Below are 16,045 nucleotides of genomic sequence, written 5' to 3' on the forward strand. Positions count from 1 at the left end.
AAATGCAATTGTATAGCTTTTACTCTACAAGTGCAAAATATCTCCAAAGTTGAAAATCTGCAATTTTTTTCAAAATTGATTTTTTCGAAAACTGTAGATTCTAAGAAAAAAACGTGTTGCATATTTGTGTTTAGCTTACAGAAGTGTGGAGGAATCATCTATTGAAGATTATAAAATCGAAAAAACAGTAAAATTTATTGAACAGTATAATTAGACTGCGTATGTTTACGTAAATGCATGTTTTTACACAGTAGAATTCAAATAAAAAAATGAAAATAGATTAACAAATTATAAATTTAAATTTTCTACTAAAGAAAGTAGCAATTATATATTTCATTATTTATTATATTGCTGTCATATATGTCGGGTTGGCGTTAGGACTTGGGTTAGGAGCGTGTAATGAATCTTTACCTGGATTATTTATCGTTGTCGCACAATCGAGGTAGCGTTTACTAACACAGGTATAGATGTTACAAGATTGATAAGTGACCGCGGTAACTAGACGCTAATGACAATGACCTTAGGTTCGATATGACGAATCCACGGTCCACGGGATAACGGATATACTTTGCTTCAACGTCTAAGTCGGACTCGACTTACTCCTCTCGATACAAGGATCGCTTGACTAACTCTTTATTGAGACGTGGATTATCCACCGATCGTACAAACACACTAGGTATCTGGTTAATGAGACTGCAAGAAAGGGAATGACTTTCCGTCACGACGACACTGCACGAGATCATTGGATTCGTCGAGGAAAGCCTCCGCTCGGAGGGTGAGGGAAATAGACGTTGCTGTTAATTGGTTAATTTCTATGTTGGCGGTTAGAAAAGGATGCTAGCCGCCCTTGAGAGAGAGTTCCTAGCGGGAAGCGTCGTACGTGAGGAAAGCAGATCTCCCGTATCTTCCCGCAATAGGTGACAGATTTACGGACTGATAGAATAAAGACTGTTTGTCAATCTGAAGGACTTTAGTTAACTAAATCCTAAGATTTGTAGCGGTTCCTCAGGCTATCTGAACATAAACTGTGAATGATGCATCGGCATCTGGCGATCATCTTACCCAAAGAATGGGGTCTATGTGTGGCGAGTCACGGGGCCGTTGGGATGTTTTATTGTCAAGTGTCGGTACGGCCAATTCTTTAAAGGAAAGCTATGCAACTTCATATCTCTGTTAGGTGGAACGTTCATCCCGTGACCGTGGCTACGCTCGGCAACCGATTGTCGCCTTGAGCCTAAACTTATTGTCTCAAGTTTCGAATGACTGTATTTGGGTTATTTTGTAAATGCTACAATATTGAGGTTTTCCAAGTAATTCCAACGGGGGGGGGGGGGGGCGGTGTCCTTTCATCTCCGACATATACATTTACTATTTAAATGTTATGTAAGTTATATTAGAGTCAGAAGTCTTTCCATAAGTTTAGAAGAGGTCCCTTAATTTGATTTATAATTAAAAAATTAAAAAGTGATCAAGGTAAAGCGCTTGTCAGTAGCAAAATAATTCTACAAGTGTGTAAGCAAAAGTAATTTGTATACATCGTAATATTTTATTACACCTTTTTCTTATGATTATGAAAAGTAAAATCATTGTATTTCGAAAATATATATTATATTCTTTCGAAAAGATTTTATTTTTTGCTTTAGATTTGTTTGTCCATATAGAATTATATACTTCTTAGTTACGAAAGACGCTATACATATATAAATATATATAGACATATACTATAGAAATAGATTTATTGTGAACAATATAGTATTCGAAACTTTTGAGCATTTGTGTACGTCATCGAACTCTTCAATGCTTGATAGAGAACTTAGAAAAAATATATTATGACCGAACCGTAAATTTCTTTGCATTTATGGAGAAATCCAAAAATGCACGAAATACGCAAAAATACATGAAATATCCTGTGTGTAATATTTGTTATGATACAGTGGATAAAATAAATTTCCGTCTGGGTTCCATTTTTTAAACTATGTTCATAAAAATATGAATTTGCATAAATATCTGCACTCTAATTATGATTTTACTATATACATATATTTTCTTGGTTAATCCAAATTCAAAAGAAATATAGAAGATTTCCGAAACTAACAATAAGATATGCGTTGTCTATTTTTAGAAACAGTTCGCAGCAAGCGAAAGAAGGTGAAGAACAGTTATCTTCGCAAACTAGGCGAAGTCCTTTGGGTATACCAAAAAGCCAAGGTCTACGAGAAACGTGTCGTGATGCTTTGGGCTGTGTTTTTGTTATTCTCGTGTCCATTTTAGTATATTTTACCGATTCTAACGTGGCCAAATACATCGATCCGCTTTTCGCAATTATTTCAGCCATTTCACTTTTCGCACTTAGCTATTCATATAGTAAGTATTAAAATGTAAATAAAGAATTACCGAAAAGATGTTAGATTGGTAATATTAGATATAATAAATATTTCCAAATGAAACTTTATTTGCACATAGCTTTTTCGAAAGGAAATATTTTGGTTCTATGTTCGACTTATCGTTCAAATGGGTAAAAATTACGCGATTATAAGGCATTTAGTCCGATTCTGATTAACATGATTTTGATCATCCTGCTTATTTGAACAGAGAAACAAATAGATTTCTAATTAGAATAAGTGTGATTGTGTGCGTGCGTGCGCGCGCGCGTGTGTGTATGAAGTAAAATGAAAAATAAATATCGAAAATTTAAAAAATTAAAAATTTAGAAGCAGTACTTTGAAGTTTGAGTATCAAACAGAATTTTTTTTATTTTCTCGCGTTTCATGACAAGGATAAAGGAATAAGAAATAGTTGTTGACATACTTCAGTTACAACATAGAATTGGGTGTAGTAATTATATTGAACTCTTAAATACTTTAATCGTCCCATACTTCGACTCTGTTTAAATTAAAGAATATTTCTTCTTGTCTTACAAAAACATTTCTATTATATTCACATTAACTATCGTGATTGATTCAACTGATTAATTCAATTTTTATTCCATTCAAAATTAATCCAATTTCTAGCAAAGCACTTTTTAATTTAATCATGACATGCGTGCAAATTGTTATTATAGTGAAAGAATCTGGACTGATACTGCTGCAAACAATCCCTAATCACATAAACATTGATTCTCTTAAGAGGGAATTACTAGAAGCTTTTCCTGGTATCGTGAACGTGCACGACTTACATGTTTGGCAATTAACAGGGCAGAAGATAATCTCTACGGTTCACATCATATTCTTGGATCCAATGGTGAGTTTCCTGCAATGATGGGTTCAAGTAGATCGCAAGTAGATTCGATCACTAACCAATAACTGCTACTTTTTCAAGTTTTAAACTTGAACCTAAATGTGAAAGATTCGAATCCCCTACGAGTACTTTGGCTGGTACTAAATAAAAAAAAGTACTCTCATGTACAGTCAAACGCTACTCGAATAGGCCCAAAACTATACCAGCACTTTGTCAGAAATTCCCCGTTCGCTTAAATTCATTTTCCCGGTTTGTTACAAATGCAAACGTTCAAATAAAATTTATAGGAATCTTATTTATTGCCTATAATTTCTAGGAAATTTGTCTAGTTAAAAGAATTTAATGAAATTCTAATAAAGCCTAGTAATGCCTTTTTGACTTTCATGATTTCTTACTACTTGTAAGGGATTCGATTTGTTCGAACATCGAAGTGGTTATAAGTAGATTTTTGGAAGGTGCAAGTAGTCCTTTCAAGCTTCGAAATCAATTTGCGACGATCCAATATTTGACAAGCACCTTACTTACAATGGACGAACTATTATAAAATCGCGACATTGTGCATCTTTAATAATAAAAACACGAGTAGAAACACGGGTATCATACCTCGTAAGCAGTTAATGCACGGATATCTGAGGAATTTTTGAGATCATTTTTTTCGGAAACGAAACCTGAAATGAAAAAATATTCTTCATTTCTCGATTTATTTTTGCATGTAAAACCACCCCCCGTCCGGTTGTATCATAATTTTGAGGACGCTCTGCATGTTACTAGTAGTATTCAATTCTATGGAGCAAAGTCTTAGTATTGGATTTGATTCGGATGAATTGGTCCATATCCGAATTCGATCCCATCATTAGTTTACCGCATTTAGTGGGTGTATTGAATAAGGAATAACACTGTTGCACAGGTTTATGCCAGTATTACCGATGAAGTAACAGCCTTTTTTATACAGATAGGAATAACTCAAGTTACAATACAGCCGGAATTTTATAAGGTATGTAAGCAAATATTTTTAAATAGGCGTGAATTGTAAAAAAGAATATTAAGAAATCAAACTTGTATAAATATAATGTAAAATGTAAATTGATATTAGATATCTACAAGATTATATATTATATCCATATATATGTTAAAATTACGATAATTCGGCATATTTGTGACTTTCATAGTGCCAAATTATTAATCCAGTTATTGAACTACACATAAATGTTGAATTTTCGTGGTTAAGTGAAAAAAATCATTCTCTTACGGATTGTTCGACACTTATGGTTCATATTTTGAGTTGTGTCACTTTCGACAACTATTTGTTAATGGTTGTAGTTTATAGCACTTTCGATGAATTATTATGATTTTTATTAGCCAAAAACATAAAGAGCGATATTCAGAAAATTGTCCCAAGGAATTATGATAATTTTTAGTATGGATATTTTGAATAAATATATTTTACATCGAATGTTTATTATATTGTCAAAAATAGCTATGTAAGTTTGTACGTTGATAATGAACGTTTTTATTCTTGCGATGATAAATGATTATTGTTTGTTTCCGGAAAATATATTTCTTTCTTGATGAAATTTTCTATTAAATATTTTTGTTTCGTATTTCCTATCGATTAATCTTACCATATAGTAAAAGTTTTCAAGTATTATCGTAACTTAAGATAATATATATATATATATATATATATATATACTAAAATTAACAAGTGACACAATTATAGTAGAAATATCATTTCACAAAAATGTCGTAACTTAAAGTAATTAAGATTTAGGTATTTGAGATTACTGAAAGATCATTAAGAGTGCCACAACTCCATACAATGTTGATTTTTATAGATTCAGAATGAATAAAAAGAAAATGCCATTCCCATTTTATGTGTGTGAGCATTATATTTTTTTCTTCTATAAATCTGATTAACAAAATATTGTCGTTTTATCTTATGTTCATTGTTACGATATGTTAAATACCCAAGCAATTAACACTAAAGTAAAAAACAAAAAGAATCTTCTTTACCTTATTTTCCTTATTTTATTAATTCTTAATTTAACAGTTGAGACCAAATACGGAAAAAGCCGGTTGCTTAATACGTTGTCATGGCGAGCACTGCAGTTCATCTCAATGCTGCTCCAAAGAAAAATTCATCGAAGATTCTTGTTCAGACTTATCAACCAAACAACAAGCACAATCCATAAACAAGAAACTAGAAAAAAAGCAAGTTATTCCAGCTTCCACAAACATCGATCTAAAAAGGTTTACTATCTATGACGAAGAAGGTTCAAAATCATGTCAATCGAACGAAAATCTGCCTGACGGAAGTTCGTGTCAGCAGAGAGATGAAGCTACATACAATAACAAAGATAAAGCGATTGATAACAGTCTTTATGCGATAAATGTAGTAAATGTTAACGATGGAAATTATGTTTCGTGTATTACGAGTCACGATGAACAGAATTTAGAGATAGTATCTTAACTTTTAATTCTGTTGGAATCTGCGAATTTTCATATTTCAATTGTACTCTCATATTGATAAATAGTTAATGTAAAATTGAATGAGAAATCCTGCACACCGATCTGTGTATTGTGTCCAAACTGAAGACATTTTTTAACGTTAGAAATATAATTCGGTCAAGAATAACTGGAAGAATGTACACCACGGGATTAATTGATATATTGAATTTTTAATTGAATGATTTTTTAATTAATTTAATTTAATAAAATTTAATTTAATATAGATAACTATGATAAAATAATTAAGTTAATTGTATATTTTACATTCTTAATGATGAATATTAATACGAGTAATAAATTAGGATGGAATTAGAAATTTAAAAATGAGATGATCTAATTTTAAACCATTATGGCCCTAATGACCCAATGTTAACAATCAAGGTTGATTTTCGAACGAGTTATATATAGAGGTGCGAGGAAGTTTCCAGCGAAATAGATCTCACTCTACGTTCCAGAAACAATATTTTAATAAATATTACTAGTCTTCCCCAAAAGTTTGTAGTGTTTCTGATAATAATCGATATTAAGTTTTGCTTTATATTTCAATAGAATGAAAGAGGGTTATTTACAGTGGTTGAAAAAAGTATTTGCATACATTTTCATTTTTCATTTATCAATATGAACAGAAAGACTGGAAACTAGTACTAAAGAAGCACTTAGAAGCCACTGAGTATGTATTTTCATAAACTGAAAAGTACCAGGAATATTATAATGATGTAATGATGTTATAAATATTATTTGTTTAAATTTAACTTGGAATGTACCATTATTTATATGATATCTCTGTATACATTCAAATAAATTTATGAAATTAAGTCACTTTTTTTCACTAATCATTTATCCAAGTAATGAAGTTCTTAAATCTACAAAAATTGCAATCGATTAGTTTATCTTTTGAGAGACAATCTTCAAGTATCCTAATGACTTGATATAATTTACATTGACATATTTACGATATGTTTGTATCTAAGCATAACGACATCTTTATTGTTGAAAATTACCAAACTGCTATTTATTGTACATTTATACAAAGCAGCCCATCTGTATCATTGTTATATCAGTACATATTACGCACTTATTGCATATTATGCAATATTATGTGCATATATAAATTATTATTAATGTGCATTTATGTGCATATTATGTATCTTATGTAATTATGTATCAATTTTCTTTTTTATAAATGTAACTAAACAGATATGTGACAAAAAAAATTTTTTTTATGTAATAAATATTATAATGAGTACTATATGTATATGTGTTTTAAATATTATGTGTATTCTGTGCATTTATGAATCCCCAAATTTTTCATAAATGAATAAAAATGTGAAGTTGTTGCGTGCGAAACGCTACCAACTTAGATAGTTGGAAATATCTTGACAAGGACATACAGTGGTTGTTTAGGGTTAGGTTGGGGTTAGGTTTAACTTACTCGGGGAGCACGAGGCAAGTGTGGGTTCTCAGAGTGTAGGACCACGCCCTGAGAAATCCCGATGGATCTGATATTCTCTTATAGCTAAGCGGTGGCTGGTCGATGCCTAAGCGCCTATCAGTCCGCCGATCCGGCGCGGAGAATTTCAGAGAAGTTGGTGGGCCCACACCTGTCAAGACCACTCACCTTACCTTCTTGTGGGGCTCCCTGTCACCCCGCGCCGACTTGGTTCGACGCGGGGTGCGAAAGAGTGAGTGGCATCGGGACTGCAACTTCCGTTGATGACCAGGCCAACACATATAAAATAAAATATGATGGACATGACGAAGATAACAACAAATAAAGTTTACGGTGCAGGGGAGGGATACCTCAGTATCGGCGCAGCCGTGGGTTGTAAAGCGGGCCCCGTTGCGTCGTCATCGAGCAACCGTGGCCGTCCGGGAGTGGACCACCAGGCCCCCGGACGCGTTCAGGCGTCTGGTGAAGAAGAGAGGCAACCGATGAGGTCCCGGGGAATGCCAGAGGGACATAAGGTAACCATTAACAACCCGGGACCTTCTCGTGATGGGCGGCTGTTGCGGCACCGCGGCGGCCGAGGGGAGAGGTCCGATGACGAAATGTCGTTGTGTTTTTCCTCTTCGACAATTACGAGCGCGCCTGGTAAGCGGACATATAGGAGGACTACCGGGCAAACAGACCACACCGCCACCGCCATTGGCGAGGGCGCCGGACGTAGAGGATCTCAGGGTAGCACGACCACGGGGGATTCGGGCCCCGCGCTATTGCCCACTCCCGGTAAGAGGAAGAGGAGGAGAGCGGGATGCGGGGCGGATACCGATACCGACACAGACACAGGGGCCGCCTCCGCCATCGATCCTCGGCCGCTGGAGACGGTGGCGGATCTGTCGCGGACGAAGGTGGGCTTCACGACCGTTGATTTCGGGGCGGAGATTATGAGGGAGATGGAGGAGGTCGAAAGGATCGCCTCCGTCTCCAGTAACGTGAAGGGCGCACTCGTGAGGCGGTTGAGGTTGGCCTCACGGAGGGTGAGAGCGTCAAGCGCTGAGCTCCAGCAGCGTACAGTAGACACCTCCGCTGCCGCCTCGACGGTGGCTGGTCTCTGCCGCCTCCGCATCCGCGACGGCGGTGTTGGCGATGACGACATGCGGATGGATGAATCCGGGAGATAAGGACGTGGGATCGAACAACGGTCAAGAACACGCGGACGCCGCGTATCTACGGGAGAGGGTGCGCTCTCTGGAGAGTGAGGTCAGTCGTCTCCAGGAGACGGTGGAACGGCTGACCGAAAGAAGTACAAACGGGATAGGGCAAGCGGTGGCGACCGCCACAACGAGGAGGGCAAAACGAAAGGCCCCTGAGGCCCCAACGGGGGAGACTATGGGACCCCCTCCCCCACCTCCCCCGCACTCACGGCCGGCGTCACGCCGTCTCTGCTGTTCCGATCGGACGGGGAGCGATGAAACAGCAGTAGGAAAGGGACCGATAGGACTCGGAAGCCTCAAGGCTCTATTCCTCCGCAAGTTGGAGGAATGGTGGCGTGAGATAGCATATAAGAATGGTTGAAGTGATCGATACTTCTAAGAAAACTCTACATCTGGTCTTCAGCTTTCACAAGCGCCGATGTCATCGATAGCGCATAGACAAAAGAATGCGTCGACGACAGACCATAAGCGGCACACGTGCGACGCTGGCTTCGGCGTTCTTTTAGTCTCAGGGTAACATTGCTAGCGTGCGAATCTGGACCAGCTTACATATATTCCACACTTTGTACTTTACATTCAGAATAAATTATATATTTACAATACCTTGCAATTTACCAACGCGTTTCTTTAATTCCACATCCATCGTATAACCTTAACAGAATGCAATCCCCCCTGCCACTGACACTGCCGCAAAAACCGTGCCACCACGGTTGCGGCCAGCGAGAGGCACCTCGCGCTCAACTGCCGAGTCATCGAGCGACGAGACAGAAGGCTTCGTCGCCGTCGCGAGAAGAAGAAGGGGGGGGGGAGCAAGGCGAAAGGGCAGGTGGCCAGAAGCGCAACCCCTTCCAACGATCCACGCGCCGTCGGGGAACGTAAGAGTCGTGGAACGGTCGTCGTCGTCGTTGCCGTTGTCATCACGGCAAACAGTGATCTCGGTATCCGGAACGGTGGATTGCAACAATAACTATAAGGGACCAAAGGCGAGGACGGTCGCCCAGGTGGCCGCCCGGCCACCAGCGCCCCTCCACACGGGGAAAGAACCCGCGGAGGGAGCGGGAGTTAAGAACAACGACAGGATGAAGGGTCGAAACGCTGATGGGAGAGACGCGCATAAAACAAATATGCTTGGCCTTCCCCGCCACCCAACGGTGCGTAGCGTTGGCGCTCACCGTGAGGGATGGCTACGGTTTTACGTATAGGAACGCAATGTCGGTGGTCAGGAGAGAGATCAAGCTCTCCGACCTTGGCATCTCCGAGATTAGACCGAGGAGAGCGGTTACGGGTGGTCTCATATTCGAGATCGCGGGCCAGGACGCTAGCAGCAAAGCGTCGCGACTGGCCGAAAAGATGGCGGGTGCTCTTCGAGACATCCCCGCCAAGGTCACCGTACCGCGGAAGACGGCGGAGTTGAGGGTGACTGGGCTGGAGGATTCAATCACCCCGGAGGAGGTGGCAGTCACCGTCGCCGAGGCGGGGAACTGCCAGACCGCGGAGGTCAGCGTGGGAGTTATACGCGCGGCTCCTCGGGGCCTCGACTCGGTGTGGCTGCGTTGCCCGCTGACAGCGGCAAGAAAAATCGGCGGCAGCAGCGGCGGGGGAAGAGACACTCCACCAGGAGGCAACTTCCACATACGATGGTCAGCGGCGAGGGTCTCCCCTCTCCCGGCACGTCAACTCCAAATGCTACAAGTGCCTGGAGACGGGCCACGTGCGCCGGGATTGCTCGTCAGCGCTTGACCGGTCGGATCGTTGCTACTGGTGCGGCATGGAAGGGCATCGTGCAAGGGACTGCCTGGCACGGGTACCTAAATGCCCGGTATGCGCGGACTTGGGACTGCCCGCGTCGCACCGATTGGGATCTCCATCGTGTAAGCCACCGGCCTGCAGGGGGAGGACCGTACAAGAGATAAGTCCCGCTTCTGACGAAGGCGATGACGCAACGGCGAGTAAAGAGACGAAGCCGTTGACCGGCCCCACGGAGGCCAGAAGAGACAAAGAGGAGATCGGTCGTGTCGACCGCGAGGGGAACGGCCCGGAGGAGGAGGCCATGGAAACGGAGCCTTCCCCGACGTAAACGAAAGGAGAAGAAGTGGACGACACTCGCTCCTGCAGTGCAATCTCAACCACTCCTGCCAGGCTCAGGACTTAATGCTCCAGAGCCTGGTGGAGCGGAGGATCGGCCTGGCAGTGGTGACGGAGCCGTATAGCATCCCAGATGCGTCACGAGGCGCTGGGGACCTGCTCGGTTCGGTCGCCATACTCTGGACCGGGGTTGCGGGGAACCCCTCCTGCTCGATGATCGAGCAAGGATAGAACTTTGTGGCCGTGAAATGGGGTGACCTGGCCGTGGTCGGCGTCTACGTGTCGCCTAACGTCAGCTGGGTGGAATACGCCTCCTTCCTGGACGGACTCGCGGCTTGCGTGAGGCGTCTGGGCGCCTATCCGTCGCTGATTCTCGGGGACTTCAACGCTTACTCCACGGCGTGGGAGACAATGTACGTCGCGGAAGCGCCTAAGTGCCTAATGAACCCTCAATATCCCAACGGTCCTTTCGTCGAATATTCGAGAACGCCTAACAAACATGTGGATAGTGGGGATATTGATAGATGACAAAGAAAAAGAATCAGATTCAGCCGAAAGTCAAGTTGTAAGAGCTTCAGTCTTGAAAAGTTGCGCCTAGAGTTTAAAAGTAAATTGTAGCCAGTGAAAAACAAGTGTTAAGAAATAAATCCTCTTTTTTTTATTTTTTATTTTTATCTTTTATTTACGTCTTCGATTCCCTTTTTTATTTTACGTGACATTTTTGGCGATCCTGCCGGGATAGTGAAAAGTGTTTGTTCGGAAACCAAAAGACATTCATCATCTACGGAAGATAAAATTATTTGGGACTACGGTCATCCGCAACAACGAAGTAACTATCGCGAACCAAGTGGAGTGACAATAAAAGGATTGTGAAAAGTGCTCGTCAGGTAAACAAGACATTCTACCTACGTGAAAAAGGATTCAACGCGGACTACGAGTCATCCTCGACGAGAAATTCACAATCTGCGAACCCAGAAGACGTTTGAAACCGGAAGCATCTACGGAAGCTAACAAATCAAGGTAAACGATGGATTCATTTTCTACATATAGAGATAGACGACCTAGCTTCGAACAAGACTCGGACGAAGAGTTTGAAACATTCAGAATGATGTCGAAAGATAGGGCATCCATCGGTAGAAACGATGACAAACTGGGACAAATTATCGAAATGCTAAATAAATTAAACAAACAACAAGAATACTCGCAGAACCAACTTGAAGCGCAAAGACGCATGGACAATATAGCCCGACAAACGAACAAAGAAAACAAACAACGGGCAAAAGAAATCGAAATATTGGGACGCGCAGTAGCCGAATTAGAGGTAGGACTGGGGGGCAACCAAGCCACGATAATGAAAGAGGATTTCGAATCAGTCCGCTATAATACATCTCGACACACCCGCCCGTCGGCGTCAGAGATAGAAGGCGATGACGACGACTCGCAAATGGAACCAAGAAACGCACACTGACAACTTCTGACAGCAGAAAAGGCAGTTAAGTATATCCCGATATTAAACGGTGACGACGACATAGGTGTAGAAGATTTCATAACAGAAGTCCGATCAATGAGAAACCTTTGTTCGGAAAAAGAATTATTACTAAAGGCCATTAAAGTCGAGAAAATAATAGGCAAAGCAACACAAAGCATTCGAAATATACGGATCGAGAACTGTACCGATCTGTTCGATGCATTACGACAGAACGTAGCAGCCCAAGTGACGTCTGACGAATACGCTGAGCAGATCAGGGAACTAAGGCAAGGAAGAGACGAGTCAGTTCAATCCTTCAACATTAGATTCCGACGAGTGCTCAACAAACTGACCTACACAATAACCAATGAAAACCCACAACCGCTAACACGAAAAATAATGCACCGAGAAGTTAGTGCAGAGAGTAAGTCGGATATATCTGAAAGGACTACGTACTGATATAGGAAGAATGGTAATATCGAGCAAACCAGCAACCCTAGTAGAGGCTGAGAAAGAAGCTGGAGACATTGAAAGGTATTTACAGGAAGAACAACGAAGATAAGTGCGACCTACGAACAGACACCCAGAGAGACGACCCCAAAGCCAGCGAGCTATATCACGCAGAAACCCAGTGTCGACGGATGAAAGAATGCAGGCTAAGTGCTGCAAGTGTGGAAAAATAGGACACATAGCACCTCAGTGTTCAAATTTTCAGCCACCCAGCCAAAGAAACCGATCACCTTCACGGGTCAATCAAATAGAAACGGAATCGGACGACATAATGGAGGAACAAAGTTATCAGAACGAGGAATACCAAGGGTCAACACTACTACAGGAAGATTGCTCACCGTACAGTTCGGGAGGAATGACGGACCAGTAACACACTTAGTCGACACAGGAGCCGGCATCAATCTAATCAAGGAAAATCAAGCGATATCGACTGTTTTTAGTACAAAAGAACCGCGAACATTTTATATGGGACAAAACAAATATAGAACCGACAAATATGTTATACTTAGAATATTTGGTAAAAGCCATGAATTTTTCCTAGTGCCTAAGGATTTTCCATTGATTGAAGATGGTAATATTAGGTCTGCCATATCTAGAAAAATACCGATATGAGATATCTAACGAAACATTGAAATTAGACAACAACACCTTGCACTTCTAGAAATCCACAGTAATCCAACCAGGAGAAAGGAGAGTTCGAACGATCTCCTTGGAAGGACAACCAACGAGAGTATGTTTCTTCAACACTGGTGAGAAAAATCATGAAATTTCTAATTATATCGAAAATAATAAAGATTTAGATCAAATTGCAAAATTCAAAGCCATTGTGAGGACAAATTATATCGAACGCGAATTTAGAGAACCTATAGAAAAGACAAAAAGAAAGTTGTACAAACTTGACGCAACATGTAATTACACTGAAACAAAATAAAATTATTAACACTAAATCTTATAGACCCCCGGAATGCCACAAAGCCGAAATAGAGAAACAAATGAAAGAAATGTTAGACAAAAACATCGTTGAAGAATCAGATTCACCTTACAATTCACCAGTTTGGGTAGTCCCAAAGAAATGGCGATGGTCGCCAGATGAGGAAGAAAAAGAATGCCTCTCCATCGCGACGACGCTGCAGAGGAAAACTATGGTGGGATGTGCCTAAGGGCACGAGGTCATAGGATTCGTCAAAGAAAACTTCCGCTCGGAGGATGAGGGAAATAGACGTTGCTGTTAATTGGTTAATCTCCATGTTGGTGGTTAGAAAAGGATGCTAGCCGCTCTCGAGAGAGAGCTCCTAGCGGGAAACGTCGTACGTGAGGAAAGCAGATCTCACGTATCTTGCCGCAATAGGTGACAGATATACTGGCTGATATAATAAAGACTGTTTTCCAATCTAAAGGACTTTAGTTAACCAGATCCTAAGATCTGTAACGGTTTCTCAGGCTATCTGAACATAAACTGCGAATGATGCGTCGGCATCTGGCGACCATCTCACCCAAAGAATGGGGTCTGTGCGTGGCCGCTGGAATGTCTCATTGTCAAGTGCCGGTACGGCCAATTCTTTAAAGGAAAGCTATGTAACTTCGTATCTCTGTTAGGTGGAACGTTCATCCCGTGACCGTGGCTACACTCGGCGACCGGTCGTCGCCTCGAGCCCAAGCTCATTGTCTCAAGTTTCGAACGACTGTGTCTGGGTTATTTCGTGAATGCTATTGAGGCTTTTCCAAGCAATTCCAACGGGTGACCCCGTTGTCCTTTCATCTCCGACATATATATATATAATAATATATATGTATTATAATATATATATTAATATAATGCATTATATTATATGTATTATATAATTATATATAAATTAATGTAATAAATATATGTTTATTGCATATTTATATATGTATATGTATATATGTATTTCATATATATTTTTTCGTGTAGTGATCAGTAAGAATTCGTTAACTTTGAAATAACAAATTAGTTTATATCTATAGAAGGATATATAAACACAACCCGCAATTTAATATTATAAGACGCACGGATGGAGACAATAAGCTTGTATAATTAGTATATTAGATTAATCTGCTATTGGATAATTAAAAAAGCGTACGATATAATGGACATATTATGTATAGCAGATATCAATTACAGTGTATGTGTTGATTTTGCTAGATTAGTTGGGACAGGTTTATGTCTTTTAGGAATTGTAAGAAGTGGTTCGCTCTTTCCTTCTTATTTATGACCTATTCAAGGCTACTTAGAATCCTATAGTATCTTTTTTGTTTTGATACTTTCAACAATTAATTATAGTTTTGTCTGAAAATAAGTAACACGCTCGAGATTGGTAAGTTGCTTATTAGAAGACAGAAACCAGTTGTATATTACAACGCAACATGTAATATACAGGTTATTCGGTTACATGCGTAAAAAAATTTAAGGGATGATTTTTGAAGTTAAAATAAGATAAAAATCAAGAATTAAAATGTTGCTTTTTCGGCTTTTTTTTAGTTATTGACAATTAGAAATGAAGCAAAATATCCCTGTACGCGAGCAAACCTCCTTACACGAACGAAAGTAGATCAGCCTAAGCAGCGAGATGCACAAGTATCCTCAAATCGAACGATACGTAGGCAGCAGCTTACTTCGTATAATTAGAGACGAAAATTATGACATTTGAAGACGTAAATCATCCTGCACGATGTTTTGTAAGAAAAATTGTAGATTAAACATTATACCTGCCTACTCATTAAAATCCATAACAACGTATCGAAAACTGCCTCATGGAATTTTTGAGTAAAGAGAATTAACGTTTCCTCTAATCCTTTGCCTCTATAAATAATTAAGAAATAATAGTGTACTTTCGACCGTTCGCGGGGAGACGCGATCTCGAAGAAGCGTTCCAACGGGAGTCGTAAATTCCCGTTACGATTTGATTAATCGATACTACAAATCGATCGATCCCTTATTTCTTTTGGGATAATAAAGGTGGTTGAATGAATATAACTCTGATCTTAACAGGTTATATAATATATTTAAAAGATCTAACAACTTTAGTGTGATACAATGTTATGTATGGAATGACAAACTACGAATGAGTACGACCTAAGACTCCTTTCGTGTTGGCGGATGTAATGAAATATCTTCGTTTGATGAATTGTCTTTGACTTGATGAAATGTGATGACTTCTGTTCCTCGAATTGTCTTTTAACTCGCACCGGTGTTAACTAACTGTTCGCTCTTATGTTATTACGGAGGAAAGTTCGGTATGGGTGTGCCCTTTGAACGAAGGACTCGGATTCGTTGTTCCCATTTTTCGTCAGGAAAGTGTGGGTAACGATCTACAATGCCCATTGGTTAAAAGTAGGAAGCCTCCTACCAACGTGGCTTGTGGGTGACCTTGTTCATGGGAAAAACCAGCTTTTCCGTTAGGTAATATTTGCTTTTCCCATTAGGTAACTACCCGCTTTCTCGGTGATTTTTAAGAGCGACTAATAAACCCAAGGACTGTTTTAAGTATCAGCCATAAACAGAAAATACAGGATTGAAGATTCCGTTAAAAAGATTCTGTTTATGGTGGTTGCTTAGGTTTA

At 40.2% G+C, this 16,045-nt stretch overlaps 1 protein-coding gene across 3 annotated transcripts in view; it reads left to right on the forward strand.

Moving 5' to 3' along the window:
• Znt77c (Zinc transporter 77C) overlaps positions 1 to 5,966 on the forward strand; it is a 30,779-nt gene extending 24,813 nt beyond the window's left edge. For all 3 annotated transcript variants that reach the window (XM_072009078.1, XM_072009079.1, XM_072009077.1), the window contains exons 5-8: positions 2,123 to 2,364; positions 3,062 to 3,240; positions 4,145 to 4,231; positions 5,288 to 5,966. In XM_072009078.1, the coding sequence (XP_071865179.1) occupies positions 2,123 to 2,364; positions 3,062 to 3,240; positions 4,145 to 4,231; positions 5,288 to 5,707 (928 nt within the window). In that variant the 3' untranslated portion in view covers positions 5,708 to 5,966. The remainder of the gene's footprint in view (positions 1 to 2,122; positions 2,365 to 3,061; positions 3,241 to 4,144; positions 4,232 to 5,287) is intronic.
• The last annotated feature ends 10,079 nt before the right edge of the window (positions 5,967 to 16,045 follow it).

Source organism: Bombus fervidus, chromosome 8 (assembly GCF_041682495.2).
Source record: "Bombus fervidus isolate BK054 chromosome 8, iyBomFerv1, whole genome shotgun sequence".
NCBI lineage: Eukaryota > Metazoa > Arthropoda > Insecta > Hymenoptera > Apidae > Bombus > Bombus fervidus.